This window comes from Myripristis murdjan, chromosome 5 (assembly GCF_902150065.1).
Source record: "Myripristis murdjan chromosome 5, fMyrMur1.1, whole genome shotgun sequence".
Lineage (NCBI taxonomy): Eukaryota > Metazoa > Chordata > Actinopteri > Holocentriformes > Holocentridae > Myripristis > Myripristis murdjan.
In genome coordinates this window covers 16,278,939-16,294,995 of record NC_043984.1, presented here as the reverse complement: position 1 = coordinate 16,294,995, position 16,057 = coordinate 16,278,939, and the positions used below count along the sequence as shown (strand labels likewise).

General features: G+C 40.0%; 1 protein-coding gene across 1 annotated transcript in view; it reads right to left on the bottom strand.

The window, feature by feature from the left end:
* The window catches only part of tex264b (testis expressed 264, ER-phagy receptor b), a 37,563-nt gene that overhangs the window by 15,160 nt on the left and 6,346 nt on the right, over positions 1-16,057 (bottom strand). The window contains exon 2 of the mRNA XM_030050588.1: positions 14,328-14,549. Within this exon, the coding sequence (XP_029906448.1) occupies positions 14,328-14,549 (222 nt within the window). The remainder of the gene's footprint in view (positions 1-14,327; positions 14,550-16,057) is intronic.

Here is a 16,057-nt window from a genome sequence, read left to right as displayed (position 1 = left end):
TGGATGCCATGCAAAGGTACTGTGACAGTATAGCAAATGTGTAATAGGGACTTCAATTCATGCCGACACACATGTCAGAGTTACATAAAACTAATTATGGCCCTTTGTTATACTGAAATGTTGCAAAGGAAAATCTGCATCAACAATGAATTCAAAATTAACAATGCCAGATTTCAGTGTATGGGAGTATGGGACTGCCTGAAAAACAAACAAGGATATATGCATTCACATTCATTCGGGCACATACAGCCCTCCAATCATCTGTCACACGTTTTCTCAGGCAGGCTGTGTATTTCTAGCTGCTCTGCAGCAAGTCCTGAGGGAAATGGCGGAGGACAGATATCTACATGTAGATGAGGATGTGCTGGTGTCCTCTCTTTCCAGGTTCCTTGCCTGGGGAAGAACATCTGCACGGAGCCCCAGTGCAAATACATCACATGTGCCCTTAGATAAATAAATGAAACTGTACAGGGTATTTTTAGAGCTCTAAAACAAGGCCTGTGGTCCCCCCCTGGTGAAACACAGCTACACACTTAGCCTACATTCTGGTTTGATAAATCACGTTTTCTAGAAAGTCATGAAAGCTCTACACACACACACACACACACACACACACACACACACACACACCGCCTCAGCTTACAGTTATACACAGCACACCGATTTTCTATACATAAAATTACTGTAACTGCACTGCACTGGTCACGTTACGTCATGTTAGGTTTTGGGCAGAGTTAATGAGGGTATGTTCAACCAAGCAATCACGCAATTCTAATTTACTGCTCTCAGCTTGAATACCTTAAATTTTATAACCAACATTGACATGAACTAGGAATAATAATTCAAAACAAGTTAATCACATTTCCAGTGAAACAAGTCCTTGTTTTTATCAATATCTGAGATTGAAAATCATATCTTTTAATGGTTCTGTGGCTAAATAAAAATAATGGCATAAATGCTGACCTCGGTGAGGAAATCAAAAATATTACAATTATACACAATTTGACAATCTGAAACTGAGCAAAATTCGAATGACTCCAAACATGAGGAGCCAGGTGACTACAGGAGAGTAAAAAGTGAACAGAAGGAGAGCAGGGGTCAGAGCAAAACAGCTGACAAATTTTCATTTTGAGCACTGACATGGTAGCAAAAGACAGACTTCAGCCTCAACAATGGTTCTTGTCCCGAGGTGACAAGCAAAAGGAGTTAGACACGACTGACAGCCGCCAAGAGGCCAGCTGATGGAATAAGAGACAGCAGAGACAGAAACTGCTCATACTTACAGAAACTGTACTGGATTCTGGTGCACTAAAAACAGTGCTATGTCAGTTCTTTTTTAACATGTTTACAAAGACTTTTCCTTTCCCAGTGGCCAATAAAAATATCAGCACTATAAAAAAAAAAAACAAATGCAGACAAAATACACCAGCGGCACATAACTTGTCCCCAAAGTCCCATCATCGATGAGCACGGACGCATTATACTTTATAATGTCAAATATTCCAACCACCCTACCATAGATCAAAATGTAAAAAAAAACGGGCATACAAGGATAAAAATATCACACCCCTACCACTAAAATCTCTGTACAACACCACATCAAATCGCCACACAACAGCAAATATTACAGGCATTGTTGTTATTTCTTGGATTTGCATGTAAATGAAAAACGATACATTTATTATTAGGCACACACAGGTTACAAAACTACCTGGGCACTGTGTGAATTTAGTTATTACAGTGTTAAACTCTATATTTTTTAGCAAGTTAAGCAAGTTTTTCCAAGTTTCCAAGTCACCAGAAACATTCCCTGGTTGTACAAGTGATGAAGAAATAGCCTAATAAATTTAAGATGTTAGATAAATTATGTGAAGGACTGGAAGTTGGCACTGCCCACAAAGTTATCTATTTGCTGTTTACTTATATACAACTGTCTTGTTACAATTCGGAATTAAAATTTTAAATTAGCAGCAATACTAACAATTAAACTGGAGCCACCCATACTAAAAAGGTACATATACATGATACTGTAATAACAGCGATGCATAATACATTGATGTTATAGTCTCTTAACTGCATAGGGACTAGGGTTGTGTGATTTGGGGAAAAAAAGTTCATATCAAAAAAGGGATATGAGCTGAGATATAATAACCATAGTATTACTGTTTACTTATTGCTAAGGACATGCAAAGGACTACAAACACTGACAGTAAGAAGCTGAGAGACCAGAGATCTAACCAACAACCTGGAAAAAAAAAGTGGTTCACAAGTTGGCCAAGGACTGAAGTAGGATGGTGATTAATGTGGCAGAGTAATCAAATAACTGTCCTAACACAACAATCAAGCTCTTCTTTTCATCTCCGGATCCCAATGCACTCTCAAAAAACAAGCACACTACAGATGCCAGTTCAACTCGCCGTCTGACTGGTGGCTCTTCCACATGTGCTCAGAGCATACGCTGGAAACAAAACTGGCAACACTAGCAACAGCCTTTTCACACTCACAACAGCTGCCGGCACAGCATATTCTACACTTAATTAAACCAGTCTTTTGTGATTTAGTAATCGCACGCAGCCATATCGTGATTTCAATTAAAATTCATTTAATTGCGCAGCCCCTGTGGGGATCCCTGGCTTGTTGCTTGCAGCTCTCCGCGGGGAGTGCAGAAGACTTAGGTTCAGCTTAAGAGCAGCACCTTTGAAGCTGTGAGAGGTTCAGCATCTTTCTGAAGGATAATTTAGCAAGTACCTTTACCTCTGAGATGTCTCACACCTCCCCATGCCACCCTGGTGCCAATTCACAGTAACGTGCCCTGGGTAAAGTTTCTACCAAGTGGTATATGTTAGGTTAATTTTTTATAAAACAAGCATTCCATCTGAGGAAAGCCACGGTTCAGCCATTCTGAAGACAAGTTCACACAACAGTCCTCTATTCTGCACTGTCCTGAGTTACAGGAAGTGGAAATTTAGACTCAAGAAGCAACCTTTTAGTTTAGGGGCTAATCTTTCGTGACAAACCACAGTTCACAGGTGCAGCTTACGCTATGTTACATCATCATCAGCAGGTGAATTTTGTAACTGATGATGCAACTCAAGCTCAGCACAACAGTCCTACAGAGCTGTATCATGCTGTTCAAAGCCACTGTAATGTAGGCTTGCCTACAGCCCTTTTTCACAGCAGCCAATTTGACATGAAATAACAAGGGTGTTACTAATGATGCTAATTAAGCTTCTGTTCCATTTAGGTCTGGGGTGCATGAACAAATGATCCACCTGGGACACATGGATGGTTGTAGTGTCTATGACATCATCACTAAATGAGTAATTCGATCAACAGTTCACTCTCCCAAAAGCTCGATGTAGCTGAGGTAACCAGTCGTGAAGAAAAATCTGGGACAATCCCGACTTACGAGCAGTTGTCCTGAATCCCGAATCCTGTCCTGTTTGTCCTGAAAATTAGACTAAACCTGAGTTCTGATAAGTTACAGCCTGATAACAAAACATTATCTGCTGATGGTTGTGAAGCATTATTTTGGTGTTGCCCACAGACAAGCACTGTTGCACTGATAAAATGAATAAAATAAAAGTCATTTAATGTCACGGATAATGATTTACACACTTTCAGATAAAACACAGTCATTGTGTTACTTTTTCTTAATAACAGACAATTGACTTCATGAACAAAAATAAAAAAATAGTGCTGAGTTTTGACTTCCATGTGTTTTACTGTTACGCCAACTGCGCCCACATGACCACACCCACTCCCAACTCCTCTGTCCCGAATTTCACCCATCCTCATCTGATCACTCTACTTAGAGGTAACTACACTGCATCAACCCAAGTAATAAATGCTATGCATGATCAACAACAACTAAACAAGCACTATTAAACTGGGGGTTTGAGGTTTTTTTCATCAAACACACATAGGATTCAAACTGTTGAGATGTTTCTGACACTGTGTGATGAACCATAACCAGACAAGAGGCTTCATTGTCCATGCACATCTGTGACAGGCACATTCATACGACGGGCAAGACTGACCTTGTAGATCACGTGCCGATAAGAAACACGAGGGTTCAGTGTTTTCTCTTGTTCTTCAGTTCAGTTCTCTTCTTGGGGTCAATCTGGTTATATTTGCTGAGGCATGTTTGAGTTCAGAATGGCGTCCACATGGCTTACTGAAGATGACATGAAGGCTCCTCTTGCATAATATTTCCAGCAGAAGAGGAAAGCAGCGAGGAAGTTACACAGTGAACATTCATTATTTGAAATCTGCTTAAGCTGTCGAGAAGTTCACCAGGCTAAATTGTGATGCTAAACGCTGTGGACTGTCACAGTTGCAGATAAAGTGACCATTAGACTATGCAGTATATCTCACTTACTAATAATAGTGCCATGTTATTTTATCCTGCCTTTTGAAAACAATCCCCAAAAGTGTATTGCTCCTGAGCATTCAGATGTTTAGGGGTGTAAATATAAAATATATTAGAACACTGACTACTGTACTGGAATGACGTGGCAAAGACGTTTTCTGTCTTTTTGCCATTTTTATTGCAAGGTTCTGCTCTAAAACTGCTTTAAAGTGTGAAACAATCAGTACAACCGAGTCAGTATTGCAGCAACACAGAGCATATAATACAGGGTCTGAAGTAACATCTTACTGCTTCCTGTAGCCGGTGTCTTAATGACAGTAATCTGTAAGATTATGGAGGAGACAACTCCATGAGACCTAACAGCTCATTCTTCCCACTGGCTCCATTTTCCTTCTTTTGCCTCTCTTACTGCTATGCTTGAAACCAGTATCAATGTTGCTTTTCTACCTCTGTTATGCTTTTCACCTCATGTTCCCATTGGGTGTCAAAATATTTTTTTAAAAAAATTAAAATTTCCTGCAACAGTGCAAGAGATTTTTCGGTTTATACATCGTACATTCCTTCACTTGGTGGTTTTGGAGCAACTCCATTATCCCTACAGCTCCTTTAGTGCTTTGCTGTTCTTTTCAAAGTCCACTGGAGCAGAGAGACGTTCCACAGGGCTAAGGGCATAATGACCGACAATCCTATACAAAACTGTGACCAGCAGCTGCTGCCAGTGCACACAATCAAGGTGTCATTTAAGTAACAACACTCTTTACACAGATTTATTCAGCCCTGACAAATGAACAAGGAGGCCAGCCAAAGTTTTTGAAAGTCACTGAGCTGAGTAAAGCTGTTAAGTCTTAAGCCTCTTTTTTATCTTTACCATTTTCTGCAGCTAAATCACAGAGGTCCGAAACCCCTGCACCTCGGTTAGGTGCCCCCACCCCGCAGTTGGACTCATACTTGAGTGGTTCAAAATTGCCTCTTGGATTGCTTTTCAGAAAATCCCTCAAGAGGACACTGGAGCAAATCCATTTAATTTGCATTTCTATCTCAACAAAGAAGCTACTAAATTGTTGGACTATTTTGGCCAATAACAGAGACAAAGACATGCCTGTGTGTTTGTGTGTGTGTGTGTGTGTGTGTGTGTGTGTGTGTCATTGATGGAACAGGTATTATGAACAAAAGATGCCACAGAGCTCAGTTTCCTTCTCTTTGGCTGCTCCATGTTAATCTATGCAATCACAAAATATGTTGGCAGCGAATTCGACTAGTTCAAGAATGTTTCGGCATGCATTCCAAAAATTCTACTCTAATTTAGCTCTGATCTTTCTGTGTATTTATATCATCCAAATGTTTCACTGGTTCCATTCCTGAAGGATCTGGATCAGTGTTGTCCTGCTGCAGCCAATATCAAATGCGGCAATGATTTACGTGCTGTAAAAACAGAATATAATAAATAAATATAAACCTTTAAGGCTTGAGCTTTGTAATTGAGGCTGCAAGTTGCGCAATTCTTCAGCACTGGCAGACATTTAAGCCTTTTAGTTATCTTGTTAAACTTTTGATCTTGAGATAAATTATGAGATATACAAAATAATACAAACTTGTTGTGTATGTAACCCTGTGTAACTAGTGCAGATCTCTCTCAATAAATGTGAGTATGACATTATCTAAATTGGGCTTGTAATAATGTGTCCCTACTGGTAGGAATTTCATTCTGTCAGCCTTGCAGGCAAGTGCTCGAAATCCTTATGTTCTGGCAGTGTGGTAATGCTCCTCTGTGGCAGTGACACAGCATGGCACACCAGAACTGATGAGACTGAACAACAGGACTAAAAGATAAACGAGGTCAGCGAGAGAAAAAAGTTCCAAGTTGAATTAAACTGTTGTTATCCCAAGTTTAATTAAAATGAGATTCTTGTGATTTCTGTTCCTTTCAATATCTTTTCTGATCTTGTCTGAATCCTAAATTTCTTTGAAAAGAGAAAGACTTAGTTATATAAAGTCTGCTGAATCATTTGCCAAATTGAAGGAAAAGATCTGCTAACTTTTTCAAAAACACTGCAGGCAGGACCCCTGTCTGGGACGTGAATAATTCACTCATTCCAGGAGGCCAAGTTCATTTGAAGAGTTTGGCAATCTACATCCTTAGATCCTTAGAGAAGATGATTGTATCTTAACCAACACAGAAGCACTGACTATTTAAAGAACACATAATTAGTTTAGGATTTCTCACAGTCCCTCTTTTTGGTTACAGGGTGCAGAGGTTGGGAGGAGAAAGGTGCTCACTGTGACTTGTTAACTAGTACACAGAGCTCCCCAAGTGTTTGGCCACCATACTTCTTTTCTGTCTCTGCATTATTATTAGTTAAGACGTGAAATGATTTAATGATTGCAAAGTAAGTAAAAACTTTCAACTTTAACTTAAAAGATTCAAAGCTACAAGACACCACCTGAAAAAATCAAGTTATCAAGAGTTCATGAGTTTTTAAAAGAAGCTAACTTAGAAATCATGGCAAACGTGAAATAACTGCAACACTGGCAGTGACTACTGTCCAGAAATTCATATAAGACACTACACCATATACACCTTGAGTAAATATTATTCTGAAATGGTGACAGAGACTAAGACAGAGAAGAGATTATGCAGTTTATGAAGGAAGTAGTATTCTGACAAGGGAAACATCTTCATTTTCTCTTCCTCAGTGCAAGACAAGGTAATCGGGAGCCAAATTCAGGTCATTCAATCAGTCAGACAGTCAATCTGTCTGTCATTAGCCACATAAAACCTATATACGAAGCTGATTTTTTTTTCTAAGTATTGCTTGGTGGATTATACACATGCCATATCATAGAGACTCCTCTAAGGATTCAGAAAAGTTTCACACTCGCACACACATATTTAGATTTTTTAAAAGTGAAAATCTGAAAGGAACTCCTATACAATATTTGATTCTCCATATGCTGTCACTTCGAATTATTTGGAACAAAAGCTGAAGTTGGCGCTCTACAGAAACACATCCCCTTTGATGTAATCCAGGCAAGAACATACAAAAATAGGAAGCAAAGTAAATCTATTATTCTTGACAATACACCGAGTGAAGGATGTCCTTATCCTGATTATTCCAAGGCTGTAGCAACTTCAGCTACAGCAACACATAGCTAAGACTATAGCATCTGTTTTATTTGTTCACACGGTTGTTTTTGTGGCTTAAGAAATCTCTCCGGCTGGCTGCTGGCTCGGCGATGCTAAAAATTTCTGCAGCTTCAGGCTGCACTCTCAGTGTTGTTCTTGCCCAGAATGCACTACAAATCACCTGGTCAACTTCTGCGAGAGAAAGTGAGAAATGTGTCAGGCAGGGATATGTCCAATAATGGATGTGTCACTGCAAGTTGCTGAATAATGAACACATCCCTGTAAGTTTGAGGAAGCTTATAGAAGCTGTTAGACTAGTATCAAAACGGCTATTATTTACAGGGCTACAGCTCCTCCAGTCATTTGCTTTATGAGATTATTTTCATTGAATCAACACCTCAGGTAATATGACAATCAAATTAGCTGATTCCACCATGCACAATAAACTGTGTAAAAGGCATGTCAGGCTAATTACATCAAATTAAACAGCACTAATTTTATGCATTTGCTTGTAAATGAAGATAGTGACTAGAACAAAACAATTTTTCTTGAATCCAAAAAGATCTAGCCTCCTCTGATTGTTATCACACTGCTGCTGCCTGATCTTGATTCAGAGCAACAGTGGAACAGAATAAATTTTGGATCAGATCAATCATATGCAGATGTGACATTTAACACGAACAAATCCAGATTCCCAGCTGCTTGAAGATAAAACTCAAGTCTGAGCATCTGACGGGTAAACTCCATTGAGACCCTGGTGAGTGGACCTCACAGGTTCAGCTGATGGCAGATAAATGTGGCCAAGCCAGCTAAGCAAGGCTGCACACATCACACATGACATACACTCAAGACACGGAAGCATGCTGAAACATGGGCAAAGACATGATCAAATCAAATCTGCAAGTAAAATCTATGTAAAGACCAAGTACTCCCCAATGTAGAGATAAAAAATTCGGATTGCACTGCTTTTCCTTTAAGGTGTATTAAATTAGATGAAACAGTAAAAGAAGCCAGGACAGGCTAAATGCCCTTGCTGGGCCTGCATACCCAGTTTGCCGATTGGGAAGACCCGCCCCTACTCTGTCTCTGATTGGTTAACCTTAACCCTAACTCAACCCTAACCCTAAGCTTACCCAACTTAACCAGCAAAGGCAAATAGTACTCGCCAATCAGAGGCAGAGCAGGGCGGGTATGCAGGCCCAGCAAGGGCATTTAGTCTCTCCCCAATGAATCTGTATTGTTATTTGTTACTTTAATTCACTGGCTAAACATAAAATCAAACATTGCCTGTTGTTTTGATTACAAAACAACAGGAGGGAGTCAGAAAATGGGATTAGGAAGGATAATGAGGATATTTCTGAGGCTTGCTACACAAGAGCAGTTCATACAGCATCAGAGAAATAATCAATTCAGGGGATAAAGAAAGAAAACAGAACAAATGTATTTTATATTGACAGAAATCCAGCCTCTCAACAAATATTCAGCCACAGGCACGATATCTGTCTGGTTCCTATTTCAGATGAAATATTGTAATATTAGTCTGTACTATTTGCTCTTGAGAGGAAAGTCACACTGAGTATTGAGAAAATATAATCATTTAGCTAAGTTGAACTATATTGATCCCTGGAGGGAAAGTGATTAAGTTGGGCAAATTCCGCAGTTACCATTGATAGAGAAAACATTTGATAACTGTAATTTACTATTCTACGCCATTCTTCCATAGAAAAGCTAATTACTTTTTTATCCAAAGGGAAGATATTGGGCCTAATAATTGTGGCCTAATGAATAGTTCATCCACAGAATAGAAACATCCACAGTCGTTTGAAAAGGGTCGAAAGTCTAGGTTAACCTCTCTGAAGGTAGAGAATTATCTGAGCGACTATACAGGCCCCTCTGTTTCTTGAAAAAAAAAAAAAAAAATAGATTCTCACCTTTTGGTTCTGAATCTAAAAAACCCAGTGTGTAAAAAACCAAACCAAGGCTTTCCTTCTAAATTTTCCACCACATGAGATTAGCTCCATTACCTTTTGCAGCACATACACCCCATGACCTTTTCTGACCTTTCTGAATGCACGTCACTGTTTGCTAAAAGTCTTCATGTTCGACAGGCCCTGCGGACTAGCAGCTGTGCAGTGCCTCGCTTCACCCTTACCCATGTAGCCTCGGCTAATGAGCACTGTGTCCCTAAAAATGAAGCCTTTCTGTGGCCAATCTTGATGAGATATATTGCATGATCACCTCATCATGAGTGACAGCTGGTTTAAAAAAAAAAAAAAAAGAAAAAAAAAAAAGAAAGACATTTCAAAGGAACAAAGGACAACTTCATATTTATAATCAGCCCAAAACTCTGCGCTGGCAAGAAATTTCAGTGCCCTCAAGCAAACAAATGTTCCATCGTCTGTCTTTCACAAACCCTTACATCTCTGTGAATGTCAGCAATACTATTATCCGGCCCCAGTTCCCAATCCAGTCCGCAGTCCTGGCCACCTCGCTCAAATTAAATCTCAAGATGCCAAGGCATCTGTGATGTAGCCCACCACTAAAAAGCCTGAAATACAGAAGAAAAACATCGGGGCCGGTCGATGGTCTGAGTAGGCAAATATCAAGCCAAACCATGGGGCAGCCACTCAAAGTGCCTGACAGACAGAAATCATTCTGCCATGACAAACTAAGCATGCTAAATGCTGATGAGCTTGTCTGAAAAGGTCTCACCACATGGGACAGTCTAAGTGTCAGCCATCACCGACATGCTTTGGTTTCACAATGAGGGAAGCATTTACGAATGCTCCCGCTGTCTGAATCCATTTAGACAACGAGTGCTATTAATTATTTAGAATATTACTTTAAAAATATTGACATCCATAAACAAAAAGAAAGATTCATAAAAACAAATATTGAGGACACTGAAACATTTGTTTTTTCAACTTCAGTTTAGTTTTAGTTACATTTCAGTCTAAGTTTGGTATGTTAAGTTTCAGATTAGTTGTTATTACGGTTTCAGTATAGTTTAATTATAGTTTCAGTGTATTATAGCATTCGTTGAGCACTAGTGTGATATTAGTTATGAAACTGATGCTTCTGAGTACTGTTAATTTTATTTTATTTTTTTTAACTTGAATTGTTTCCATGGAGATACCCTCCTCATGCCTTTATGACAACGGAAGTCTTACCAGTGTGCATATCCTCTTCACTGGGCATTCTGTCACTTGGTATTAATAACTAACTAAAATGTATGCAACGTTTCATGCTTGTATGGCTCCACCAGGCTGTATGAAATGCATCGAAAGAAAGTCATGTCTCGGTTATTTTCATAGACCACGCAGTATATTTTTAGATCACTCTATAAAGCCTGGGTGGAATAGCTTGAGAGAGTATTGTGCTTGTCACTCTTAGAATATTTGATATGAATCCATTCACTGATATTACAATTCCATTATCTGCCTTCGGAGGGCAAAGCTGCCTCTCGGGTTATTCCTGTAAAGGTGCGAGCAGCAGTAAGGAAAGCACGTGACAGAGATGCTTCAGGACAAAGTTGGCCTCAACTGTTATATAAAATGGTTTGAGACCAAATAAAAATGCCTCTGATCTACAGGAAAGTACAGCTGTGTTAAATGGCTCCCTTCCAATAATGAAACACCACATTACAGTACAACAGGACTTTGCTAATGTACCTAAAGAATCCGAAGAAAACAGCTGCAAATAATCATCCGATTTTCTGTTACACCCAAATACGTCACTGTGCTCACTTGATTTTGAAGAGAAATCGATTTCTCAACCCTGTAAAATTCCCCCAAGGATTTGGAATCAAGTCTCCCCCTCTCTGTCATTTGATGGTTAAAACACACAAGTGTGTCTCTGCAGAAATCCCATGTCAGGATCACCACAAGGACCACTGGTCAACTTGCTTTTTGGCCGACAGCCTATCTTTCCAAATTTCACAGAAAATCCCTTTGTACGTTTTTGAGATATCCTGCTGACGGGCACGAAAACATAACCTCCTTGGCAGAGGAAACAAAAACATTCTGCCATCTAGTCCTGCCTTCTGCCAGAGGAGCCTCAGTATGGACATGAGCCAGATACTTTGAAACACAATATTATCTGTAACCATTTATGGTACAAAGAATGGAGAATTAACATAAGATCTATCGTCAGCAAAACACTTCTTGCACTGGTAAAACGCACTGTGGCAAGTTAGCCCAATCATCATACAAGAGGTAACTCCATGTATTTTATTGACAGAATCCAATAATCAAAATAACACGGCATACACAAACAGCAAAGAGCAAATAATGTCTACATGAAAGACCTGAAATGTAGGATTTTGTTCTCAACACTGCAACATGTCTGTAGGAAGTTCAAAAGCAAAAGCCGTCGTAAGATTAAATACTGAAGGTGAAGGAGATTGACACCTGGTTGGCTGCACTGATGGCCGACCTCTGTGCCAGGTTAAGTGCCACTGGACTGCAGCCAGGCTTAAATACTGGCCAAGCAGATGGTAGTGCCAGCCAGAGAGGAAGCATACACATATTTCTCCAAACCAAGCAGAGAGTCTGAGACAACCCATGGTGTTGCCACCTGTGCTACCGCGCTGCATAATTAAAGTATATCAACAACAGTCTTTGCCCATGACAATGACTCACTTTCCCAGCATCCCTCAAGCAGCACTCAGTGAGAGTGACATTTGTTATTAAGTGCAAAATGAGCGCAGATTGTTCTCTCTCTCTCTCTGTCCAAGTTGCTTTTGTTTGCTTTCCCTTTCCTTCTCCAGCCCCTTCAGTGCCTAACAACGAATTTTATAATTTCCATCTGTTTCCCATCTATATGTGTCTTGTCCTGCTGTGCTACCCCACCCCCAACACCCCCCCTCTTCCTCCTGGGAATGGGTAAAGAAGGTGTTGTTCAGCTTTTCCACAAAGTAAATTCTAACTTTCTTTCTGTCTACATATGACTGAACTGTGCATGTGAAGATCATAGGGTTCGATGTAGATGTAAGCCCACTTCAAACTTAGCAATGATTCATTCTTTCTCACACGCACTCACACGTTCTCTTTCCTGCCTCCCTCCCTTTTATCCTCCACTAAAATAAGCAGATAGGCTGTGGCTCATTGTGGTTATTTATTCCCCCATTCCTATTTCCAACATAAAGACTGAACAACTTGTTCAGTTTTTTCGAAATATCATTCAGAAGCGTTTGTATTCTGAAATGGAAAAAGGTTTCAGTGACGGCCAAGGACAAAATGAACAACGGAACATAAATGTTACAAGCCCACAATATCTACTCTCTGCTGTAAAGTCCGTCCGACAGCAGTGGCACTCAACCTTTTTGGGCTCACGACACCTGAAACGAAACAATGCCAGCTCATGACCTCCATCACAGGCTGAATGTGCAGAGTGCTGAACGGTTCAACCAAACAATTAGTTTCCCTTCTCAGGCTGTTTCATTTGAGTCATTATCACAGGAGGCCTAAAGGCAGTAAACCGTTCAGTATTTCACAAGAAAAAAAAGTAGAGGGAAAAAATATGAAACAAAAATAATTTGCTCTTTTCTTATCTCAGAAATCACTTTTTGACCCCACAGAATTACCTCAAAATCCCTCAGGATGGGAACAACTGTCCTTCTGTGGTGCTCTGTGTACTGAATAAAAATGCAGCCAAAATACCTTCTGAGAATACTTTAAGGCCCACTGGATGACTGTGTGATGGGTGGAAGACTGGGATGATGGATATCCACTGTGACGCACAGTGATTAAAGGATAGGCTCTACGTTTGTCAACCCAGGCTGTAGTAAAATGTTTATACCCATCATCCTTAACCGGACATAGCACAACCTGCCTCAGTGACAAGACATTTACGACTCTCCAACAGAGCACTGGTTTCAGTCTCAAAAAAACATTAGAAATGTCCCTTTTGAAAACACAAAACTGAGCAGCACAGACAGATACATCGTTAAATTGTCCACCACCAAAAATAGTTGCAAACGGTACTATATTGCGAGTTTTGCTTTGCATTTACACAAAACACATCACCTTGTGTACATCCACCACGTGTCAGCTAATGCTGCATTTACTTGAACTCGGAACTAGGAACTGCTGTCGTGTAATTTTCCATCTTGCAACAACATGATGCAGGATGTCAGATCGGAATAAATGAAAGCTCACCAGAAGATGAAACTGAATTTTCCTCCATGGGGAATACGAGAGAAAAGAGCAGTCATTTTTCTTGAGCTGACACCGTGGTCGCCATGATGTCACAGGTTGGATATTTTCAAGACAGAAAATCAAGGGTCTGAGGTCCCATGAATACAGCATTAGCCTAGTTAGCAGAACAACTGTGCGGATGTATGTAAGGCAATATATTATCATAAATGAATTAATAAAAATTCTTAGAATGCATCATCTGCAACCATTTTTGGGTGAGCGATTTTAATTTGTATCCGACTGGGCTGCGAGTTTCCTGTTTTCAAAAATGTCATTTCTAATGTTTTTTTAGGCCAAAGACCAGTGTCCCATCGGACTGTGTTGAAAGCTACCCAGAAGCTGCAGCTAAGTGGCAAGTTTCTTGTCACTAAAACTAGCAGTGAGGTTGTGTCATGTATAGTTATACATGATAAGTATCAACATTTTCAGTACTAAAAAATACCAAACCTACCCTTTAATATCTTGTTCATGTCCCCTCATTTTTGTAGTTGTTTGATTGGGTTTAACTTTTTCAATTCTAAGCGAAAAGGAAAATAGACAAGAAAAGAAAGAGACTGGGGATTATGTGTAGTACAATACAAATGACAAGTCAGGGAACTGACAATGGTAGCAGGCAGTCCAAAGAGCGTAATACCTTGATGTAGTGCTCCAGACGTGGGTAGACTCTTCTTACCCCTAGGAAGCTGGAAAAAAGCGTCCTATGGGGGAAGGAGGCAGTGACCACATGTGTCACTTCTGGAAAAGAGAAGATACTAAAGCCAGATTTCTCATAGCACTTCAGCAGCTCCTCACTGGGCTTGCTTTCTCCCTCGCTCAGGATACTGCCCACTACACAGCGACACCGCTGCCCCGACACCTAGAAAGACAGAGTCAGACAGACAGAGGAGAGAGAGACAGAGCAAAAGGAGCACAGAAAGAAACGTATGTTGATTCAGTTTAATATTGCAGATAACAGTTTTGCTTATATTTTCCTTTTGTTGAGCCCCCTCAGTACCATTAGTGTTAAATTGCCTTCCTACTACCTTATTATGTGTTCAGACTCTATTTTCTTATCACCATCCCTGACCCTCCCCTTTTTTCTCATTATAGTGATTCCAATCATCCAAATGATACAGAGCTTCCACTGTGAAAACTGCAAAGCTGACAGACTATCTATCACAATACTCTCTCCCCAATCCAAACCAGCTCCAAATGTTCACTGCAGCAATTAGATGCACAAAAACACAAGCTTTACACGTCCTCTTTACCCATGGTACTCAATCTCCCTGAAGAACAAGACAAAAATGCCTGAGCCTCCGAAAAAGACAATTTCTATCAACGGCATTTCCAAAATATCTGTCTCCACAGACAGATGAGTCATAAAGATTGGGGCGTGTTACGCAAGGCAATTTAATGAGTGGTGCATAGAAAAACAACAGAATGATATGCAAAAAAAAAAAAGAGATATCTTTTTTGATGTCAGACAGGTGACGATGTTAAAGAGAAATATTCTCATTAATCTGAGCACTAATTGGGGCATTTGGCAGCACAGCAATTATTGCTCCTTCCTTCATTCTGGGCACCCCAGCGCCCATTAAAAAAACGAAAAAAAGGGAGACACTTCATATAAATGAATACTCATGGGACACTCAAGACTTTCTCTGCACTGTGCTGAGCTGAGCAGCAAACCCCGATTTCTAACTGTAGTGTGCTCTCACATCCTCCCCTTAGCTTGTCTTCAGGGACAACGGGTCATATTGAGGGTTGCTTTTCCACACTGTGCTCCTTTATTGTTTTATTGTTCAGCTCTTTGGTAAATGAAAGCTCATGTTGTAAATAAGCAAGAATGGCAGGACGTGTTCATAAAGCTATCGATGCTCAAACACGGCCAAGGCCTCTGGGAATGCCTGCTTTCTCTTTCTTCCTCATCACTCAGGACTAACACAAAGGGTAGCAGTGTGGAGGTCACAGTGCAGTGCGGGGTAATTTTTCATGCCCAAGAGTCACACAACCATGCACACACAGACACACACATACATCCTGCAAGATATGGTCAGTCGTTTTAAGACATTACTGTTCTCTCAATTAAAAAAAAAAAAAAAAAAAAAGATTCTTGAGTTTTCCTAATGACGGTTTTTGACCGTTAAAGTGACATGCAAGTTTAGTAACACATGTGCCTCTATATATGCTTTAGCATAATTTAAATCTATATATTCTGGCACTCTGCTTTAGAAGACAGATCTTCTGCTTTTCGCCTCTCCATTCATGCGGTTGGAAATAATGGTTGATAATAGGTTGAAAATAATGCCAATCAAAAACATAGCTCTAACTAAAATATGAACAACTTACAAACAAGAATACAGTGGTCACACTTTTTTTTTTTTT